Source organism: Ranitomeya variabilis, chromosome 6 (assembly GCF_051348905.1).
Source record: "Ranitomeya variabilis isolate aRanVar5 chromosome 6, aRanVar5.hap1, whole genome shotgun sequence".
Lineage (NCBI taxonomy): Eukaryota > Metazoa > Chordata > Amphibia > Anura > Dendrobatidae > Ranitomeya > Ranitomeya variabilis.
In genome coordinates this window covers 394969149-394990820 of record NC_135237.1, presented here as the reverse complement: position 1 = coordinate 394990820, position 21672 = coordinate 394969149, and the positions used below count along the sequence as shown (strand labels likewise).

Here is a 21672-nt window from a genome sequence, read left to right as displayed (position 1 = left end):
GCCGTGGAGGCCTTTCAGGAACTTAAGCGCCGGTTTTCTTCTGCTCCTGTGTTGTGTCAACCAGATGTTTCACTTCCTTTTCAGGTTGAGGTTGATGCTTCAGAGATTGGAGCGGGGGCGGTTTTGTCACAGAGAAGTTCTAATGGCTCGGTGATGAAGCCATGTGCATTCTTCTCTAGAAAATTCTCGCCCGCCGAGCGCAATTATGATGTGGGTAATCGGGAGCTTTTGGCCATGAAGTGGGCATTTGAGGAGTGGCGTCATTGGCTTGAGGGTGCTAAACATCGTGTGGTGGTCTTGACTGATCACAAGAATCTCATTTACCTTGAGTCTGCCAGGCGTTTGAATCCTAGACAGGCTCGTTGGTCGTTGTTTTTTTCTCGTTTCAATTTCGTGGTTTCATACCTGCCAGGTTCAAAGAATGTGAAGGCAGATGCTCTTTCCAGGAGTTTTGTGCCTGACTCTCCTGGAGACTCTGGGCCTACTGGTATCCTTAGGGATGGGGTAATATTGTCCGCCGTATCCCCAGACTTGCGACGTGCATTGCAGGAGTTTCAGGTGGATAAACCGGATCGTTGTCCACCAGAAAGACTGTTTGTTCTGGATGATTGGACCAGTAGAGTCATCTCCGAGGTCCATTCTTCTGTGTTGGCTGGTCATCCTGGAATATTTGGTACTAGAGACTTGGTGGCCAGGTCTTTTTGGTGGCCTTCCTTGTCTAGGGATGTGCGTACCTTTGTGCAGTCTTGTGAAGTGTGTGCTCGAGCTAAGCCTTGCTGTTCTCGGGCCAGTGGGTTGTTGTTATCCTTGCCCATCCCGAAGAGGCCTTGGACGCACATTTCCATGGATTTTATTTCTGATCTCCCAGTTTCACAGAAAATGTCCGTTATCTGGGTTGTGTGTGACCGCTTTTCTAAGATGGTTCATTTGGTGCCCTTGCCTAAGTTGCCTTCCTCCTCTGAGTTGGTCCCTTTATTTTTTCAGAACGTGGTTCGTTTGCATGGGATTCCGGAGAATATCGTTTCTGACAGGGGATCCCAGTTTGTGTCTAGATTTTGGCGGACGTTTTGTGCCAAGATGGGCATTGATTTGTCTTTCTTGTCTGCATTCCATCCTCAGACGAATGGCCAGACGGAGCGAACTAATCAGACCTTGGAAACTTATTTGAGGTGTTTTGTTTCTGCTGATCAAGATGACTGGGTTGCTTTTTTGCCACTGGCCGAATTTGCTCTTAATAATCGGGCTAGTTCTGCCACGTTGGTCTCTCCTTTTTTTTGTAATTCGGGGTTTCATCCTCGTTTTTCCTCTGGTCAGGTGGAGCCTTCGGATTGTCTTGGAGTGGACGTGGTGGTGGACAGGCTGCATCAGATTTGGAACTAGGTGGTGGACAATTTGAAGTTATCTCAGGAGAAGACTCAGCAGTTTGCTAATCGCCGTCGCCGCGTGGGTCCCCGACTTCTTGTTGGGGATTTGGTGTGGTTGTCTTCTCGTTTTGTCCCTATGAAGGTCTCTTCTCCTAAGTTCAAGCCTCGGTTCATCGGTCCTTATAGGATCTCGGAGATTCTTAACCCTGTATCTTTTCGTTTGGATCTCCCAGCATCGTTTGCTATTCATAATGTGTTCCATCGGTCGTTGTTGCGGAGGTATGAGGTGCCCGTTGTTCCTTCGGTTGAGCCTCCTGCTCCGGTGCTGGTGGAGGGAGAATTGGAGTATGTTGTTGAGAAGATCTTGGATTCTCGTGTTTCCAGACGCAAACTCCAGTATTTGGTTAAGTGGAAGGGTTATGGTCAGGAGGATAATTCCTGGGTGGTCGCCTCCGATGTTCATGCGACTGATTTGGTCCGCGCCTTCCATAGAGCTCACCCTGATCGCCCTGGGGGTTCTCGTGAGGGTTCGGTGACCCCTCCTCAAGGGGGGGGTACTGTTGTGGATTCTGTTTGTGGGCTCCCTCTGGTGGTTACTGCTGGTACTGGGTGACTTTGGTGGGTTGCGGCCTTTGGTTTCCACCTGTCCATCAGAGGCTGGGTGTTTCCTATTTTACCTGGCCTTTCTGTCATTCCCTTGCCGGCTATCAATGTATTCAGATGTGCTCTGTTTGGTTCCTGCCTACCTGCTCCCAGATCTTTCAGGATAAGCTAAGTGCTGATTTTCAGTTGTTGGTTTTTTTTTTGTCCAGCTTGCTTATTATGTCTCTATGCTAGCTGGTAGCTCTAGTGGACTGAGGTTCTCCCCATGTGCCATGAGTTGGCACATGGGTTCTTGTAATCTCAGGATGGTTTTTTGATTAGGGTTTTTTGCTGACCGCTCAGACCCCTTTTGTATCGTTCTGCTTTCTAGTTTACAGCGGGCCTCAATTTGCTGAACCTATATATATCATCTCTATGTGTGTGCCTTCCTCTCATTTCACCGTCAATACATGTGGGGGGCAACTATACCTTTTGGGGTTCATTCCTCTGGAGGCAAGTGAGGTCTTTTATTTTCTCTGCAGTACTAGTTAGCTCTTAGGCTGGTTCGTGGCGTCTAGAACCAACGTAGGCACGCTCCCTGGCTATCTCTAGTTGCGTTTGTCAGGCGTAGGGCAGCAGTCAGCCCAGGTTCCATCACCCTAGAGCTCGTCCGATATTTTGTATTACTTTGCTTGTCCCTTGCTATCCCTAGCCATTGGGATTCATGACACTCTGCATCCCATCTTGACTGAAAAAAAAATAAATGTAGTAATTTTTGCAAATTTCTTAAAAAATAAAAACTGAAATATCACATGGTCATAAGTATTCAGACCCTTTGCTCGGTATTGAGTAGAAGCACCCTTTTGAGCTAGTACAGCCATGAGTCTTCTTGGGAATGATGCAACAAGTTTTTCACAACTGGATTTGGGGATCCCCTGCCATTCTTCCTTGCAGATCGTCTCCAGTTCCATCAGGCTGGATGGTGAACGTTGGTGGACAGGCATTTTCAGATCTCTCCAGAGATGCTCAATTGGGTTTAGGTCAGGGCTCTGGCTGGGCCAGACAAGAATGGACACAGAGTTGTTCTGAAGCCATTCCTTTGTTATTTTAGCTGTGTGCTTAGGGTCATTGTCTTGTTGGAAGGTGAACCTTCAGCCAAGTCTGAGGTCCAGAGCACTCTGGAAGAGGTTTTCATCTAGGATATCTCTGCACTTGACCGCATACATGTTTCCTTCAATGACTACCAGTCATCCTATCCCTGCAGCTGAAAAATACCCTCATAGCATGATGGTGCCACCCTCATATTTCACTGTTGGGATTGTATTGGGCAGGTGATGAGCAGTGCCTGGTTTTCTACACATATACCACTTATAATTGTCACCAAAAATGTCTATCTTCGTCTCATCAATCCAGAGAATCTTATTTCTCATAGTCTGGGAGTCCTTCATGTGTTTTTTAGCAAATTTTGCAGGCTTTCATATGTTTTGCACCAAGGAGAGGCTTACGTCAGGCTACTCTGCCATAAAGGCCCAACTGGTATCTGACTTGGTGGAATTTTCTCCCATCTCCCTACTGCATCTCTGGAGCTCAGCCACAGTGATCTTGGGGTTCTTCTTTACCTCTCTCACCAAGGCTCTCCTCCAATGATTGCTCAGTTTGGCTGGATGGCATGGTCTAGGAAGACTTCTGGTGGTCCAAACCTCTTCTATTTAAGCATTATGGAGGCCACTGTGCTCTTAAGAAACTTGAGTACTGCAGAAATTATGTTGTAACCAGGGTCAGATCTGTGCCTTGCCACAATTCTGTCTCTGAGCTCCTTGGCCAGTTCCTTTGACCTCATGATTCTTATTTGGTCTGAAATGCACTATGAGCTTTGAGGCCTTATATACACAGGTGTGTGCCTTTCCAAGTCAAGTCCTATCAGTTTAATTAAAGACAGCTTGACTCCAATGAGGGAGTACAACCATCTCAAGGAGGATCACAAGGAAATGGACATCATGTGACTTAAATATGAGTGTCTGAGCAAAGGGTCTGAATACTTATGACCATGTGATATTTCAGTTTTTCTTTTTTATTAAATTTGCAAAAATTACTACATTTCTATTTTTTTAGTCAAGATGGAGTGAAGAGTATACATTAATGTGAAAAAAATGAACTTTTTTTGAATTTACCAAATGGCTGCAATGAAACAAAAAGTGAAAAATGTAAAGGAGTCTATATACTTTCTGTTCCCACTGTAGATGCATCTTTTCTGGGGCAGCTGAGAGCTGATATTTTTAGTCTGGGATGGGGAAAATATCCACGATCCCTTCCTAAGCTACAAATATCAGCCTCAGCTGTCTGCCTAGCCTTTGCTAGTTAGATTTAATAGAGGGACCCTATGCCAATTGTTTTCTAGAGTCCCCCTGTAAACTATCCAGTAAAGGCTAAGCTGACAGCTGTGAGCTGATATTAATAGCCCGGGAGCCCATTGGCTCCCTGAATATTAACATCAGCCCTCAGCCGTCAGCTTTCCCTCTGCTGGTTGTGAAAATTACATGGGAGTCCATGCAATTTTTTTTTCTTTAAGAGTTGCTGTTCGGTTACAGCCTATGTACTTTTATTCTGCTAACCCTTCTTCATTGGCTGGTGACAATGTGTATGTATGTTTGTGTGTTTGTGTTTACTTACTGCCTTAGTAATGAGGGTGTGTTGCTGACACATTTTCATTACTAAACCTAGGGTTTGGTGTCAATGACAGATGCTGACACCAAGTCATAATCCCATTACTCTGATGCTACTGTATCAGAATGAAAAAGGTAGTGTTAAACCAAGAATTTACATCACAAAACTTTTTTTTTAATATCTTTATTTAGCTCAAAAAAGCCTTCATTACTGTACAAAAATGCGTGCAAAAACACACACCAAACTGTGGAAAAACACACTAAAAAGCATGGCAAAACGCACGGTTTTCAGGCAAGAGATGCAGAAACCTTTCAGAAATTTCTGCAAGCAGATACTCAATGTGCACAAATACCCTAAGTGTTCGACTTCCTCCATATGTTTCTTGTGAGAAGCAACTCTAACTTTTATTTTGCAATATTGCAACACAAGATTTCTAATCTCCTTCAGTATTCAATACAATTTTCAGTAAGCTGGTGACAATAAATTCCCTGCAAGCTTTCTGCCTGTAAGTTGTAGAATATATTGCAGCAGTCTGCAGTCTGGATTCTAACTGCAGACTACCAATGATTGAAATCAAAGGTCATTATAGCAAGCTAACATTCTACTGCCATTATGCCTATAGTATAACAAAATTCCTTCTACAGATTAGAGTCTATTTTATTTATACTGTCCTTTCATGAAATTGTTAATGTATGTACTTTTATTCCTCAAAAGACAAAAGTCTTCTAAAAGTGATACCTTTGTTGGCTAATCATAGAAAAAATATGTTTCTAAGCTTTCAGATCACTCACTTATAGAATACTTTTGTTTTTTGGGGGTGACATAAAAGTATTTACATAGATTTTCCTGACTAACACGGTACCACAATATAACATTTTTTTATTGAATATCAGGAAATTGTTAAAAGCAACCTGTCACATGAAAAAATGATATGGAGTCAATCTGCAGGTTAATAGTGTTCTGAACCTGTTCTGCGCCGCACATAGACCCCTGCTGCTGATAGGAAATAAACTTTAGTTGTTCTGGCAGCCTCGTTTGTTCAGTCACGGTGATGACAATAGTCTGGATTCAGTCACTGCTCTGTGTCTAGATGGCGGCGGCTGTAACGACTCCCCCAACATTGGGGGACCTCAATCTTTGCAAAAGAGCTGGTTCAGTTACAACTACCACTCCCTGTACATTGAATGATGATTGAAACTGCTGGTGGCACCTCTATGACTAAATGCTGAATGCTGCTGGGAGGAATAAAAATCATTTCCTCCTCAGAGAGGGCCTCTAAGAGCCAGTGCCGGGCAGGTACAAAGCACTGATAACCTGCAGAACAACCCCATATCTGCAGGATATATCATTTTTTCACGTGACAGGTTCCCTTTTAGTTAACTTTTTTTGTACTGTATTCCCTACAGTCGCTAAAACAATATTTTCTCATTAAATTATATATTGCATAATGCATTAACAATTTAATAAATTACTTTTTATATTGAATATTTGCCATTTTGTTGTTTTTTCTCAAAATAGATATTCAATTGATCGCAATACCGACCTGGAGAGATATTTTAACATTGATGCCAACACCGGACTCATTACTATAGCGAAACCTTTGGACAGAGAGACCAATGCTGTCCACAACATAACAGTTTTGGCAATCGAGAGTCGTGAGTAAATGTGCTATTTATTATTTAATTCAGAAAGACTGACCATTTTCTGCAAAGATTTTTTGCTGGCTTATGACTTTAGTTCACATACATTAAAAGATGAAAGGAGGAGAACCCATGCACAACATGTGAGCTGCACCAACGGTACAAGGGTGTTAGTTGGCTCAAATTATGCTTTGCGCAGTAATAGAAAGTAACAACTTGTGCAGATAATTTATTTTGCAAAGCTTCTGTGCAACCTGCTTCATTTCTGCTTCTGAGGTCTGAGTTCAATGAAAAAGATGTGCAAATCCTATTTTCCGTATAACAGGTTGGAGCCAAGTTGTTAAAACTAACACTGAGATTTTTTTACATGTGCTCTGCCTCGACTTAAGGTGTCTGATAACCTATGAGAAAAGAATATAAAGCTCCCTGCCATTGATTTTACATATGAGTGGTATAATACTATTGAAGTGAATTTTCACTGGTATATTCCTTTACTGATACCTTCAAGTACTATAAAATGATCTGAAAACAAATAGCACACCCTAACACACTATTTATTTTAAAAGCGTTATTAAAAGTGTGTATTGCTTTTTTACTGCCTCAAACATTTGTTAATCTGTTTTTATATTTTCCCCATATGTAACGATAAGAAATATACACTAAATCAACAATAAATGATTGCCTTCATAGCTCCGTGCATCTGAGAAAAAACTTCTGAAATCTTGAGAAGCTGAAAAATGTGAAGGCGTTATAATACTGCTAGAGCTAAAAAATGAAGTATGTTCCCACATGAAATGGTAAAGATAGAATGTATCAAAACAATTTAGAAAGGATTGGGCATTGCTGCTCAGAAACAGAATCTACTAGTTTCCTGATTTTAACCATATATTTTATTGATCCACAGATTTAAAGGGAAGCTGTCACCCCCAAAATCGAGGGTGCACTAAGCCCTCCGGCATCAGGGGCTTATCTACAGCATCTCTCTAATGCTGTAGATAAGCCCCCGATGTATCCTAAAAGATGAGAAAAAGAGGTTATATAATACTCACCTGGGCGGGCGGTCCCGTGCTGGTCCGGTCCGGGGCCTCCCATCTTCATAGGATGACGTCCTCTTTTGGTCTTCACGCTGCAGCTCCGTCGCAGGCATACTTTGTCTGTCCTGTTGAGGGCAGAGCAAAGTACTGCAGTGCACAGGCATCGGGAAAGGTCAGAGATGCCCGGCGCCTGCGCACTGCAGCACTTTGTTTTGCCCTAAACAGGGCAGACAAAGAACACCTGCGCCGCAGCCGCAGCGTGAAGACTAGAAGAGGACGTCATCTGATGAAGATGGGAGGCGCTGGATCGGATCGGGACCGCCCCCCCAGGTGAGTATAATCTAACCTCTTTTTCTTATCTTTTAGGATACATCGGGGGCTTATCTACAGCATTCCAGAATGCTGTAGATAAGCGCCTGATGCTGGTGGGCTTAGCTCACCCTCGATTTTGGGGGTGACAGGTTCCCTGTAACCAATTGCCATTTAACCCCTTACTGACCTCGGTCCTTGAGACCTCTATGGTTACTGGTCTCCGGCAGCTGTGAGCGCCACCCTGTGGTCGGTGCTCACAGCACACCTGATTTTCTGCTACATAGCAGCGATCTGATGATCGCTGTTATGTAGCAGAGCCGATCGTGCTGTGCCTGCTTCTAGCCTCCCATGGAGGCTATTGAAGCATGGCAAAAGTTTAAAAAAAAGTTAAAAAAAATGTGAAAAAAATAAAAAATATATAAGTTTATATCAATCAAAATAAATCAATTAAAAAAATCAAACCTACACATATTTGGTATCGCCGCGTTCAGAATTGCCCGATCTATCAATAAAAAAAAGCATTAACCTGATCGCTAAATGGCGTAACAAGAAAAAAATTTGAAACGCCAGAATCACGTTTTTTTGGTCGCCGCGACATTGCATTAAAATGCAATAACGGGCGATCAAAAGAACATATCTGCACCAAAGTGGTATCATTAAAAACGCCAGCTCGGCACACAAAAAATAAGCCCTCACCTGACCCCAGATCACGAAAAATAGAGACGCTACGAGTATCGGAATATGGCGCATTTTTTTTTGGAATTATGGAATTTTTTTTCACCACTTAGGTGAAAATAACCTAGTCATGTTAGGTGTCTATGAACTCATAATGACCTGGAGAATCATAATGGTAGGTCAGTTTTAGCAATTAGTGAACCTACCAAAAAAGCCAAACAAAAAACAAGTGTGGGACTGCACTTTTTTTGCAATTTCACTGCACTTGGATTTTTTTTCCCGTTTTCTAGTACACGACATGGTAAAACCAATGATGTCGTTCAAAAGTACAACTCGTCCCGCAAAAAATAAGCCCTCACATGGCCAAATTGACAGAAAAATAAAAAAGTTATGGCTCTGGGAAGGAGGGGAGTGAAAAACGAACACGGGAAAACAGAAAATCCCAAGGTCATGAAGGGGTTAATTAAGATCAGGAAAGAATTAGCCCACCCACTAGCTTTTATTTTCCTTCCTTTAGATCAAAATCTATCTATCTAAATATCTATCTATCTATCTATCTATCTGTCCCAGTCCAATATCTATCTAGACATACTGAAAGGGAATTTAGATTGTGAGCCCCATTGGGGACAGCGATGATAACGTGTGCAAACTGTAAAGCGCTGCGGAATTTGTTAGCGCTATATAAAAATAAAGATTATTATTATTAATCTATCTATGTGTCCATTTTTACCATCAGTGTGTCATTAGTGCTTTTCCATTATGGATAAATAGAGAAGTTAATTACAAAGCTTCTCCAATACTTTGCAATGTTAAACACGTACCGCACACGGACTATACATGGATGCCATCTGCATGCTGTACATGTTTTTCACTGACTCATAGACTTGTATTGGCCCTTATCACTAGTGCTGCCTGAAAAAAAATGGACATGTCTCTGAGTATTTTGCAAAACAATGCTCGATGTACTGGAAACACGGACATGTGAATGTTGTGTAAATCAGCATCAACACTAAGCTTAGTATTTGGCTGTCGAATGTTATAGAAGTGAAGTCACCACTAGGGTTGAGCGACTTTCATTTTTTTAAGATCGAGTAGGGTTTTGGGAAACCCGATTTTGTCCAGAGTCGAGTCGAGTGCAGTCGGCCGATTATCGCTAAAAGTCGGGGATCGACCGAAACACGAAACCCAATGCAAGTCAATGGGGAAGCATAGTCGGCAGTGAGTGGAGGCCAGGAAAACACCTACAGTGCCCATTTTAATGCCAAAAACATCCATTCTTGTTTCTGAAGCTTGCCAATCTTAATTAACTGTATAATAATAGTTGGGCATAGGGAATTGGGGGAAAGTTGTGGGGGGAGTAGGGCTGGCTCAAGTTTTTCGTGGGCCCAGGAAATGCGGACTACGTCACGGAGGTGTTGCAGGGAAAGGTAAGTATTTAAAAGTTGCAAGTGCTGTGATCCTGAGCAAGCAGGGGGGGGCCCACTCGTTCGCATTGCCACTGGCACAGGGCCCCTCAAAGTACGGCGGTGTGTTTGCATGGCGGGGGCGCCTCCCACCAGCAGCGACACTTTTGCGTACTCTGAGGGGCCCTGTGCCAGTGACGTCGCCAACGAGTATGCCCCCCCACCTGATGAAGGAACCTGCACTTTCATCTGCACCTTCCTCTTTGTCCCTGTGTAAGGTGGTATAACATGCGGGAAGGGGAACCTTACTTTCAGCAGGGTCAGATTCTGGCTGTGTAGAGTACAAGGGGAATGTAGTGGTCTAGGTCAATGTACCAGCAGACTCATTTAGCAGTGGCTGGGCAATGGGCAGGATGAGGAGGAAACAGATATAGGGCCAAAGAATAAAGTAGGCTACATGCAGTTCAAAATTGGTAACAGGACTAAACAGGCGGCATTGCTTTGTTCAGTGGAGTAGCAAACCCAAGAGCAGCAGACACTGTTTCAAGGGCCTAACCACACTAGTAGGCCAAATGCAGTTTAATATCTGATAGTATAGGGCGAAAGCCAGAATGTGGAAGCTCAGCTTTGTTCAGTTGAGGACAACACCAGGGAGGGGCAGACACCTTTAGTAGGCCGGAAAAGCCTATTGCATTTTTTAAAATGGTAATTTGGAGCAGAAGGTTGAAGCTCAGCTTTATTTAGTTGAGGACAACACCAGGCAGGGGCACACAGACAGACACCTTTAGTAGGCCGGAAAAGCCTATTGCATTTTTTAAAATGGTAATTTGGAGCAGAAGGTTGAAGCTCAGCTTTATTTAGTTGAGGACAACACCAGGCAGGGGCACACAGACAGACACCTTTAGTAGGCCGGAAAAGCCTATTGCATTTTTTAAAATGGTAATTTGGAGCAGAAGGTTGAAGCTCAGCTTTATTTAGTTGAGGGCAACACCAGGGAGGGGCAGAAGCCGTTAGTAGGCCCTAACCACCATTTTTTTTTTTTAAAACCACTTAATGAGAGCCGGAAGGTTGAAGCTCAGCTTTATTTAGTTGAGGACAACACCAGGCAGGGGCACACAGACAGACACCTTTAGTAGGCCGGAAAAGCCTATTGCATTTTTTAAAATGGTAATTTGGAGCAGAAGGTTGAAGCTCAGCTTTATTTAGTTGAGGGCAACACCAGGGAGGGGCAGAAGCCGTTAGTAGGCCCTAACCACCATTTTTTTTTTTTAAAACCACTTAATGAGAGCCGGAAGGTTGAAGCTCAGCTTTATTTAGTTGAGGACAACACCAGGCAGGGGCACACAGACAGACACCTTTAGTAGGCCGGAAAAGCCTATTGCATTTTTTAAAATGGTAATTTGGAGCAGAAGGTTGAAGCTCAGCTTTATTTAGTTGAGGACAACACCAGGCAGGGGCACACAGACAGACACCTTTAGTAGGCCGGAAAAGCCTATTGCATTTTTTAAAATGGTAATTTGGAGCAGAAGGTTGAAGCTCAGCTTTATTTAGTTGAGGACAACACCAGGCAGGGGCACACAGACAGACACCTTTAGTAGGCCGGAAAAGCCTATTGCATTTTTTAAAATGGTAATTTGGAGCAGAAGGTTGAAGCTCAGCTTTATTTAGTTGAGGACAACACCAGGCAGGGGCACACAGACAGACACCTTTAGTAGGCCGGAAAAGCCTATTGCATTTTTTAAAATGGTAATTTGGAGCAGAAGGTTGAAGCTCAGCTTTATTTAGTTGAGGACAACACCAGGCAGGGGCACACAGACAGACACCTTTAGTAGGCCGGAAAAGCCTATTGCATTTTTTAAAATAGTAATTTGGAGCAGAAGGTTGAAGCTCAGCTTTATTTAGTTGAGGGCAACACCAGGGAGGGGCAGAAGCCGTTAGTAGGCCCTAACCAAAGTTGAAGGCCAAATGCAGTTTAATTTCTGATACTATAGGCCGAAAGCCAGAAGGTGGAAGCTCCGATTTAGACAGTGGAGGACAATTTGAATTAGGGACTGCAGACAGACTTAGTAGGCTGTCCCCTGTGGACCATGCATCCACCACATTAACCCATTGCGCCGTAATGGACACGTAATCTTCCGTGGCCATGCCTACAGGTCCATGCGTCTGTTGTCAGGTGCACCTTTGTACTCACAGATTGCCAGAGTGCATGGACAATGCGGTCTTCTACATGCTGGTGGAGGGTTGGGATGGCTTTTCTCGCAAAAGAAGTGTCGACTGGTTAGCTTGTAGCGTGGTACAGCGTAGTCCATCATGGCCTTATTAATAGTAAATAAAATATATAACTAGGCTCTATGAACTTTTAAATAGGTTCCAGGGGTACACGGGCAGCATTGGTGTGGTCAGTGGAGGAGTATTGCAAGTAGGGGCTGCAGACAGGCTATCAAAGGCCTAAAATAACAAACAGTAGGCAGTCATGGCAGTTTTACATCGGTTACATGGATACACAGGCAGGCACTCCAGGCAGCATTGTGGTCAGTGGAGGAGTATTGCAAGTAGGGGCCGCAGACAGGCTATCAAAGGCCTAAAATAACAAACAATAGGCTCATTGCAGTTTTACAGCGGTTACATGGATAGACGGGCAGGCAGCTTGGTGGTGAGTGGAGGAGTATTTAAAGTAGGGACCGCAGACAGGCTATCAAAGGCCTAACATAACAAACAATAGGCTCATGGCAGTTTTACAGCGGTTACATGGATACACGGGCAGGCAGCTTGGTGGTCAGTGGAGGAGTATTTAAAGTAGGGACCGCAGACAGGCTTCAAAGGCCTAACATAACAAACAATAGGCTCATGGCAGTTTTACAGCGGTTACATGGATACACGGGCAGGCAGCTTGGTGGTCAGTGGAGGAGTATTTAAAGTAGGGACCGCAGACAGGCTTCAAAGGCCTAACATAAGAAAATGGGCTGGCTGTAGGCACTTTATAATTGGTTCCAGGGGTACACGGGCAGCAGTGGTCTGGCCAGTGGAGGACTAGTGGAAGGAGGGACCGCAGACAGGCTTCAAAGGCCTAAAATAACAAACAATAGGCTCATGGCAGTTTTACAGCGGTTACATGGATACACGGGCAGGCAGCTTGGTGGTCAGTGGAGGAGTATTTAAAGTAGGGACCGCAGACAGGCTTCAAAGGCCTAACATAAGAAAATGGGCTGGCTGTAGGCACTTTATAATTGGTTCCAGGGGTACACGGGCAGCAGTGGTCTGGTCAGTGGAGGACTAGTGGAAGGAGGGACCGCAGACAGGCTTCAAAGGCCTAAAATAACAAACAATAGGCTCATGGCAGTTTTACAGCGGTTACATGGATACACGGGCAGGCAGCTTGGTGGTCAGTGGAGGAGTATTTAAAGTAGGGACCGCAGACAGGCTTCAAAGGCCTAACATAAGAAAATGGGCTGGCTGTAGGCACTTTATAATTGGTTCCAGGGGTACACGGGCAGCAGTGGTCTGGTCAGTGGAGGACTAGTGGAAGGAGGGACCGCAGACAGGCTTCAAAGGCCTAACATAAAAAAATGGGCTGGCTGTAGGCACTTTATAATTGGTTCCAGGGGTACACGGGCAGCAGTGGTCTGGTCAGTGGAGGACTAGTGGAAGGAGGGACCGCAGACAGGCTTCAAAGGCCTAAAATAACAAACAATAGGCTCATGGCAGTTTTACAGCGGTTACATGGATACACGGGCAGGCAGCTTGGTGGTCAGTGGAGGAGTATTTAAAGTAGGGACCGCAGACAGGCTTCAAAGGCCTAACATAACAAACAATAGGCTCATGGCAGTTTTACAGCGGTTACATGGATACACGGGCAGGCAGCTTGGTGGTCAGTGGAGGAGTATTTAAAGTAGGGACCGCAGACAGGCTTCAAAGGCCTAACATAAGAAAATGGGCTGGCTGTAGGCACTTTATAATTGGTTCCAGGGGTACACGGGCAGCAGTGGTCTGGCCAGTGGAGGACTAGTGGAAGGAGGGACCGCAGACAGGCTTCAAAGGCCTAACATAAAAAAATGGGCTGGCTGTAGGCACTTTATAATTGGTTCCAGGGGTACACGGGCAGCAGTGGTCTGGTCAGTGGAGGACTAGTGGAAGGAGGGACCGCAGACAGGCTTCAAAGGCCTAAAATAACAAACAATAGGCTCATGGCAGTTTTACAGCGGTTACATGGATACACGGGCAGGCAGCTTGGTGGTCAGTGGAGGAGTATTTAAAGTAGGGACCGCAGACAGGCTTCAAAGGCCTAACATAAGAAAATGGGCTGGCTGTAGGCACTTTATAATTGGTTCCAGGGGTACACGGGCAGCAGTGGTCTGGTCAGTGGAGGACTAGTGGAAGGAGGGACCGCAGACAGGCTTCAAAGGCCTAACATAAAAAAATGGGCTGGCTGTAGGCACTTTATAATTGGTTCCAGGGGTACACGGGCAGCAGTGGTCTGGTCAGTGGAGGACTAGTGGAAGGAGGGACCGCAGACAGGCTTCAAAGGCCTAACATAAAAAAATGGGCTGGCTGTAGGCACTTTATAATTGGTTCCAGGGGTACACGGGCAGCAGTGGTCTGGCCAGTGGAGGACTAGTGGAAGGAGGGACCGCAGACAGGCTTCAAAGGCCTAACATAAAAAAATGGGCTGGCTGTAGGCACTTTATAATTGGTTCCAGGGGTACACGGGCAGCAGTGGTCTGGTCAGTGGAGGACTAGTGGAAGGAGGGACCGCAGACAGGCTTCAAAGGCCTAAAATAACAAACAATAGGCTCATGGCAGTTTTACAGCGGTTACATGGATACACGGGCAGCTTGGTGGTGAGTGGAGGAGTAGTGCAAGGAGTGTCTGTCCCAGTACTCCCAAAATATAAATAGATGTTAATGTCTCGCAAAACAACCAAAACAAAAAAAAAGGTGGCATACTTAGGTACAGGGGTGGGCTCATCTGCTGAGTTTCTGACATAGTAATTTGGCAGTAACTATTTAATGGTGCCAATATAGGACACAGACACAGACTACTTTAAGTTGCATCGTAGATGTCTACAAATTTGTATTGTCAGTGCCAGACATTGAATGATGTCAGCGAATAGACTAAAGATTGGTGGAGCTGTGCGACATAATTTTGCATGTGGTAGAGCACATTTTGAGCTGGGGTAGGGGGGAACTCTCTAGAGGCCGGCGGGACCGCCCCAGGGCCCCTCATGTTACAACGGTGTGTCTGACGTTGGGTGTGCACCACCACCGCCAGAGACACTACATTGTACTATGAGGGACCCAGTAGCAATGCCGTCAACCAAAAGCGAGCACACCCACCTCTTCAGACAAACAGCAGTCTCACGGGTGCTTGCGCCAAGTCGCGATACCACGGCCCCGTGTGGGGAGTTTGGCCATTTAGGGAGGTGTAAACATGTCGTATGCTGTACAATCAGCTGCAGCAAATTAGACATTAGAAAAGTAATTCACAGGCAAGAGCCTTTCATAGGAAAGCTAGGTGTCGGCCGGGCAAGGTGGGGCAAAAGATTTCGAAATCCAGTTGTGGTTCATTTTAATGAATGTTAGATCGTCAACATTTTGGGTAGCCAGACGAGTCCTTTTTTCGGTTAATATTGAACCTGCAGCACTGAATACTCTTTCTGATAGGACACTTGCTGCCGGGCAAGCAAGCTCCTGCAATGCATATTCTGCCAATTCTGGCCAGGTGTCTAATTTGGAGGCCCAGTAATCAAATGGGAATGACGGTTGAGGGAGAACATCGATAAGGGATGAAAAATAGTTAGTAACCATACTGGACAAATGTTGTCTCCTGTCACTTTCAATTGATGCAGCAGTACCTGTCCTGTCTGCGGTCATAGCAAAATCACTCCACAACCTGGTCAGAAAACCCCTCTGTCCAACGCCACTTCTGATGTGTGCACCCCTAACACTCCTAGTCTGCTGCCCCCTGGAGCTCGTGTGAGAACGATCACGTGCGCTGTGTGCTGGGAATGCCTGAAGCAAACGGTCAACAAGAGTTGATTGTTTGGTTGCTAATATTAGTTCCAAGTTCTCATGTGGCATAATATTTTGCAATTTGCCTTTATAGCGTGGATCAAGGAGGCAGGCCAACCAGTAATCGTCATCGTTCATCATTTTCGTAATGCGTGTGTCCCTTTTTAGGATACGTAAGGCATAATCCGCCATGTGGGCCAAAGTTCCAGTTGTCAAATCTCCGGTTGTGATTGGTTGAGGGGCAGTTGCAGGCAAATCTACGTCACTTGTGTCCCTCAAAAAACCAGAACCCGGCTGTGACACGCAACCAATTTCCTGTGCCCCCGGGAAAGGTTCGGCATTAAAAATATACTCATCCCCATCATCCTCCTCGTCCTCCACCTCCTCTTCGCCCGCTACCTCGTCCTGTACACTGCCCTGACCAGACAATGGCTGACTGTCATCAAGGCTTTCCTCTTCCTCTGGTGCAGACGCCTGCTCCTTTATGTGCGTCAAACTTTGCATCAGCAGACGCATTAGGGGGATGCTCATGCTTATTACGGCGTTGTCTGCACTAACCAGCCGTGTGCATTCCTCAAAACACTGAAGGACTTGACACATGTCTTGTATCTTAGACCACTGCACACCTGACAACTCCATGTCTGCCATCCTACTGCCTGCCCGTGTATCCTCCCACAAATAAATAACAGCACGCCTCTGTTCGCACAGTCTCTGAAGCATGTGCAGTGTTGAGTTCCACCTTGTTGCAACGTCTATGATTAGGCGATGCTGGGGAAGGTTCAAAGACCGCTGATAGGTCTGCATACGGCTGGCGTGTACAGGCGAACGTCGGATATGTGAGCAAAGTGCACGCACTTTGAGGAGCAGGTCGGAGAACCCAGGATAAGTTTTCAATAAGCACTGCACCACCAGGTTTAAGGTGTGAGCCAGGCAAGGAATGTGTTTCAGTTGGGAAAGGGAGATGGCAGCCATGAAATTCCTTCCGTTATCACTCACTACCTTGCCTGCCTCAAGATCTACTGTGCCCAGCCACGACTGTGTTTCTTGTTGCAAGAACTCGGACAGAACTTCCGCGGTGTGTCTGTTGTCGCCCAAGCACTTCATAGCCAATACAGCCTGCTGACGCTTGGCAGTAGCTGGCCCATAATGGGACAACTGGTGTGCAACAGTGTCATCTGCCGATGGAGTGGTTGGCAGACTGCGTTCTGTGGAAGAGCTGTAGCTTCTGCAGGAGGACGAGGAGGAGGAGGAGGAGGGGGTGCGAACGCCTACAGCCAACTGTTTCCTAGACCGTGGGCTAGGCACAACTGTCCCTAAATTGATGTCGCCTGTGGACCCTGCATCCACCACATTCACCCAGTGTGCCGTGATGGACACATAACGTCCCTGGCCATGCCTACTGGTCCATGCATCTGTAGTCAGGTGCACCTTTGTACTCACAGATTGCCTGAGTGCATGGACGATGCGCTGTTTAACATGCTGGTGCAGGGCTGGGATGGCTTTTCTGGAAAAAAAGTGTCGACTGGGTAGCTCGTATCGTGGTTCAGCGTACTCCATCAGGGCTTTGAAAGCTTCGCTTTCAACTAACCGGTAGGGCATCATCTCTAACGAGATTAGTCTAGCTATGTGGGCGTTAAAACACTGTGTACGCGGATGCGAGGATAAGTACTTCCTTTTTCTAACCAGAGTCTCATGTAGGGTGAGCTGGACTGGAGAGCTGGAGATCGTGGAACTTTCGGGTGTGCCGGTGTACATGGCAGACTGAGAGACGGTTGGAGACGGTATTGTTTCCGCCGGTGCCCTAGATGCAATATTTCCTCCTACAAAACTGGTGATTCCCTGACCCTGACTGCTTTTGGCTGGCAAAGAAACCTGCACAGATACTGCCGGTGGTGCGGAAAATGGTGGCCTTACAGTGACGGAAGGGATGTTGCGTTGCTGACTAGCTTCATTGGCCGAGGGTGCTACAACCTTGAGGGACGTTTGGTAGTTAGTCCAGGCTTGAAAATGCATGGTGGTTAAGTGTCTATGCATGCAACTAGTATTTAGACTTTTCAGATTCTGACCTCTGCTTAAGCTAGTTGAACATTTTTGACAGATGACTTTGCGCTGATCAGTTGGATGTTGTTTAAAAAAATGCCAGACTGCACTCTTCCTAGACTCGGATCCCTTTTCAGGGATTGCAGACTGAGCTTTAACCGGATGGCAACGCTGTGCTCCAACAGGTTTTGGCTTTGACACGCGTTTTGGGCCAGATACGGGCCCGGCAGATGGAACCTGTTGCGATGTTGATGCCTGCTGCGGCCCCTCCTCCACCTCCGCTTCTGAACTACTGCCGCCTGCACCCTGTTCCCCCAATGGCTGCCAATCGGGGTCAATAACTGGGTCATCTATTACCTCCTCTTCGAGCTCGTGTGCAACTTCGTCTGTGTCACTGTGTCGGTCGGTGGTATAGCGTTCGTGGCGGGGCAACATAGTCTCATTAGGGTCTGATTGTGGATCTGTACCCTGAGAGGGCAATGTGGTGGTCTGAGTCAAAGGAGCAGCATAGTACTCTGGCTGTGGCTGTGCATCAGTGCACTCCATGTCAGAATATACTTGTAATGGGCATGGCCTGTTAAATTTTTCACTTTCTAAGCCAGGGACGGTATGTGTAAAGAGCTCCATGGAGTGACCCGTTGTGTCGCCTGCTGCATCCTTCTCTCTTGTTGTAGTTTTTGCTGAGGAGGACAAGGAAGCGACTTGTCCCTGACCGTGAACATCCACAAGCGACGCGCTGCTTTTACATTTACCAGTTTCGGAAGAGGAGGCAAAAGAGCTAGAGGCTGAGTCTGCAATGTAAGCCAAAACTTGCTGTTGCTGCTCCGCCTTTAAAAGCGGTTTTCCTACTCCCAGAAAAGAGAGCGTTCGAGGCCTTGTGTAGCCTGACGACGAAACTGGCTCCACAGCTCCAGACTTAGGTGGAATATTTTTATCCCCACGACCACCTGATGCTCCACTACCACTACCATCATTACCAGCTGACAATGAACGCCCACGACGACCTCTTGCACCAGACTTCCTCATTGTTTTAAAATCTTAACCAAAGTAACTTTATTTGTTGCTGTCAAACAACTTACACGGTGAGCTATAACTTCAGTATGATTTCAATATCCCTTAACAGGTTGGTGAGACCACAAGGAAAATCAGGCACAATGTTACACACTCTGTTTTCTGTGGCACAAAATCACAGAGATGACACACACGCAGGACTGTCACTCAAGCACTAATGTCAATATTAATCTCCCACCTAATTTATTTTTTTTTTTTCCTCAGGGAGACTTTAGAAACCAAATAATATTAAAAAAAAAAAAAAAAAAGGCTTTCTATGGCCCACAATTAGAGGGAGAGAGGTGGCACACCCAGGAGTCAAGACTGGCGCACAAGCTGAAAGGGCAATATTACTCTCCCACTGTTTTTTTAAGTTTTTTTTTATTTCAGGGAGACTTTAGAAACCAAATAATATTAAAAAAACCAAAAAAAAAAATAGCCTTTCTATGGCCCACTGAATGAGAGACAGAGGTGGCACACCCAGGAGTCAAGACTGGCACACAAGCTGAAAGGGTAATATTACTCTCCCACTGTTTTTTTATGTATTTTTTGTTTTTTAAGGGAGACTTTAGAAACCCAATAATATTTTTAAAAAAAATAAATAGGCTTTCTATGGCCCACTGAATGAGAGGGAGAGAGGTGGCACACCCAGGAGTCAAGACTGGCACACAAGCTGAAAGGGCAATATTACTCTCCCACTGTTTTTTTTTTTTTTTTTTTTTTTCAGGGAGACTTTAGAAACCAAATAATAAGAAAAAAAATAAATAAATAAATAGGCTTTCTATAGCCCACTGAATGAGAGATAGCACACACAGCAGTGGCACACAAGCCCTGACTGAGGCCAATATTTTTCTCCCACTGATTGATGTAGTGTTTTTGTGTTGAGGTAGATTTTAGAACACAAATCAAGGAAAAAAAAAAATGCTTTCTATGGCCCACTGAATGAGAGAGAGGTGGCACACCCAGGAGTCAAGACTGGCACACAAGCTGAAAGGGCAATATTACTCTCCCACTGTTTTTTTATGTATTTTTTGTTTTTTAAGGGAGACTTTAGAAACCCAATAATATTTTTTTAAAAAAATAAATAGGCTTTCTATGGCCCACTGAATGAGAGAGAGAGAGGTGGCACACCCAGGAGTCAAGACTGGCACACAAGCTGAAAGGGCAACATTACTCTCCCACTGTTTTTTTATGTATTTTTTTTTTTTCAGGGAGACTTTAGAAACCCAATAATATTTAAAAAAATAAATAAATAGGCTTTCTATGGCCCACTGAATGAGAGGGAGAGAGGTGGCACACCCAGGAGTCAAGACTGGCACACAAGCTGAAAGGGCAATATTACTCTCCCACTGTTTTTTTATGTATTTTTTTTTTCAGGGAGACTTTAGAAACCCAATAATATTTAAAAAAATAAATAAATAGGCTTTCTATGGCCCACTGAATGAGAGGGAGAGAGGTGGCACACCCAGGAGTCAAGCCTGGCACACAAGCTGAAAGGGCAATATTACTCTCCCACTGTTTTTTTATGTATTTTTTGTTTTTTAAGGGAGACTTTAGAAACCCAATAATATTTAAAAAAAAAAATAAATAGGCTTTCTATGGCCCACTGAATGAGAGGGAGAGAGGTGGCACACCCAGGAGTCAAGCCTGGCACACAAGCTGAAAGGGCAATATTACTCTCCCACTGTTTTTTTATGTATTTTTTGTTTTTTAAGGGAGACTTTAGAAACCCAATAATATTTTAAAAAAAAAATAAATAGGCTTTCTATGGCCCACTGAATGAGAGGGAGAGAGGTGGCACACCCAGGAGTCAAGACTGGCACACAAGCTGAAAGGGCAATATTACTCTCCCACTGTTTTTTTATGTTTTTTTTTTTTTTTCAGGGAGACTTTAGAAACCAAATAATAAGAAAAAAAATAAATAAATAAATAGGCTTTCTATAGCCCACTGAATGAGAGATAGCACACACAGCAGTGGCACACAAGCCCTGACTGAGGCCAATATTTTTCTCCCACTGATTGATGTAGTGTTTTTGTGTTGAGGTAGATTTTAGAACACAAATCAAGGAAAAAAAAAAAATGCTTTCTATGGCCCACTGAATGAGAGAGAGGTGGCACACCCAGGAGTCAAGCCTGGCACACAAGCTGAAAGGGCAATATTACTCTCCCACTGTTTTTTTATGTATTTTTTGTTTTTTAAGGGAGACTTTAGAAACCCAATAATATTTAAAAAAAAAAATTAATAGGCTTTCTATGGCCCACTGAATGAGAGGGAGAGAGGTGGCACACCCAGGAGTCAAGCCTGGCACACAAGCTGAAAGGGCAATATTACTCTCCCACTGTTTTTTTATGTATTTTTTGTTTTTTAAGGGAGACTTTAGAAACCCAATAATATTTTAAAAAAAAAATAAATAGGCTTTCTATGGCCCACTGAATGAGAGGGAGAGAGGTGGCACACCCAGGAGTCAAGACTGGCACACAAGCTGAAAGGGCAATATTACTCTCCCACTGTTTTTTTATGTATTTTTTGTTTTTTAAGGGAGACTTTAGAAACCCAATAATATTTAAAAAAAAAAATAAATAGGCTTTCTATGGCCCACTGAATGAGAGGGAGAGAGGTGGCACACCCAGGAGTCAAGACTGGCACACAAGCTGAAAGGGCAATATTACTCTCCCACTGTTTTTTTATGTATTTTTTTTTTTCAGGGAGACTTTAGAAACCCAATAATATTTAAAAAAAAAAAATAAATAGGCTTTCTATGGCCCACTGAATGAGAGGGAGAGAGGTGGCACACCCAGGAGTCAAGACTGGCACACAAGCTGAAAGGGCAATATTACTCTCCCACTGTTTTTTTAGGTATTTTTTTTTTTCAGGGAGACTTTAGAAACCAAATAATATT

At 44.7% G+C, this 21672-nt stretch overlaps 1 protein-coding gene across 3 annotated transcripts in view; it reads left to right on the top strand.

The window, feature by feature from the left end:
* LOC143782569 (cadherin-7) overlaps positions 1–21672 on the top strand; it is a 604373-nt gene that overhangs the window by 525634 nt on the left and 57067 nt on the right. For all 3 annotated transcript variants that reach the window (XM_077270126.1, XM_077270127.1, XM_077270128.1), the window contains exon 8: positions 6129–6265. In XM_077270126.1, coding sequence (XP_077126241.1) covers positions 6129–6265 — 137 coding nt within the window. The remainder of the gene's footprint in view (positions 1–6128; positions 6266–21672) is intronic.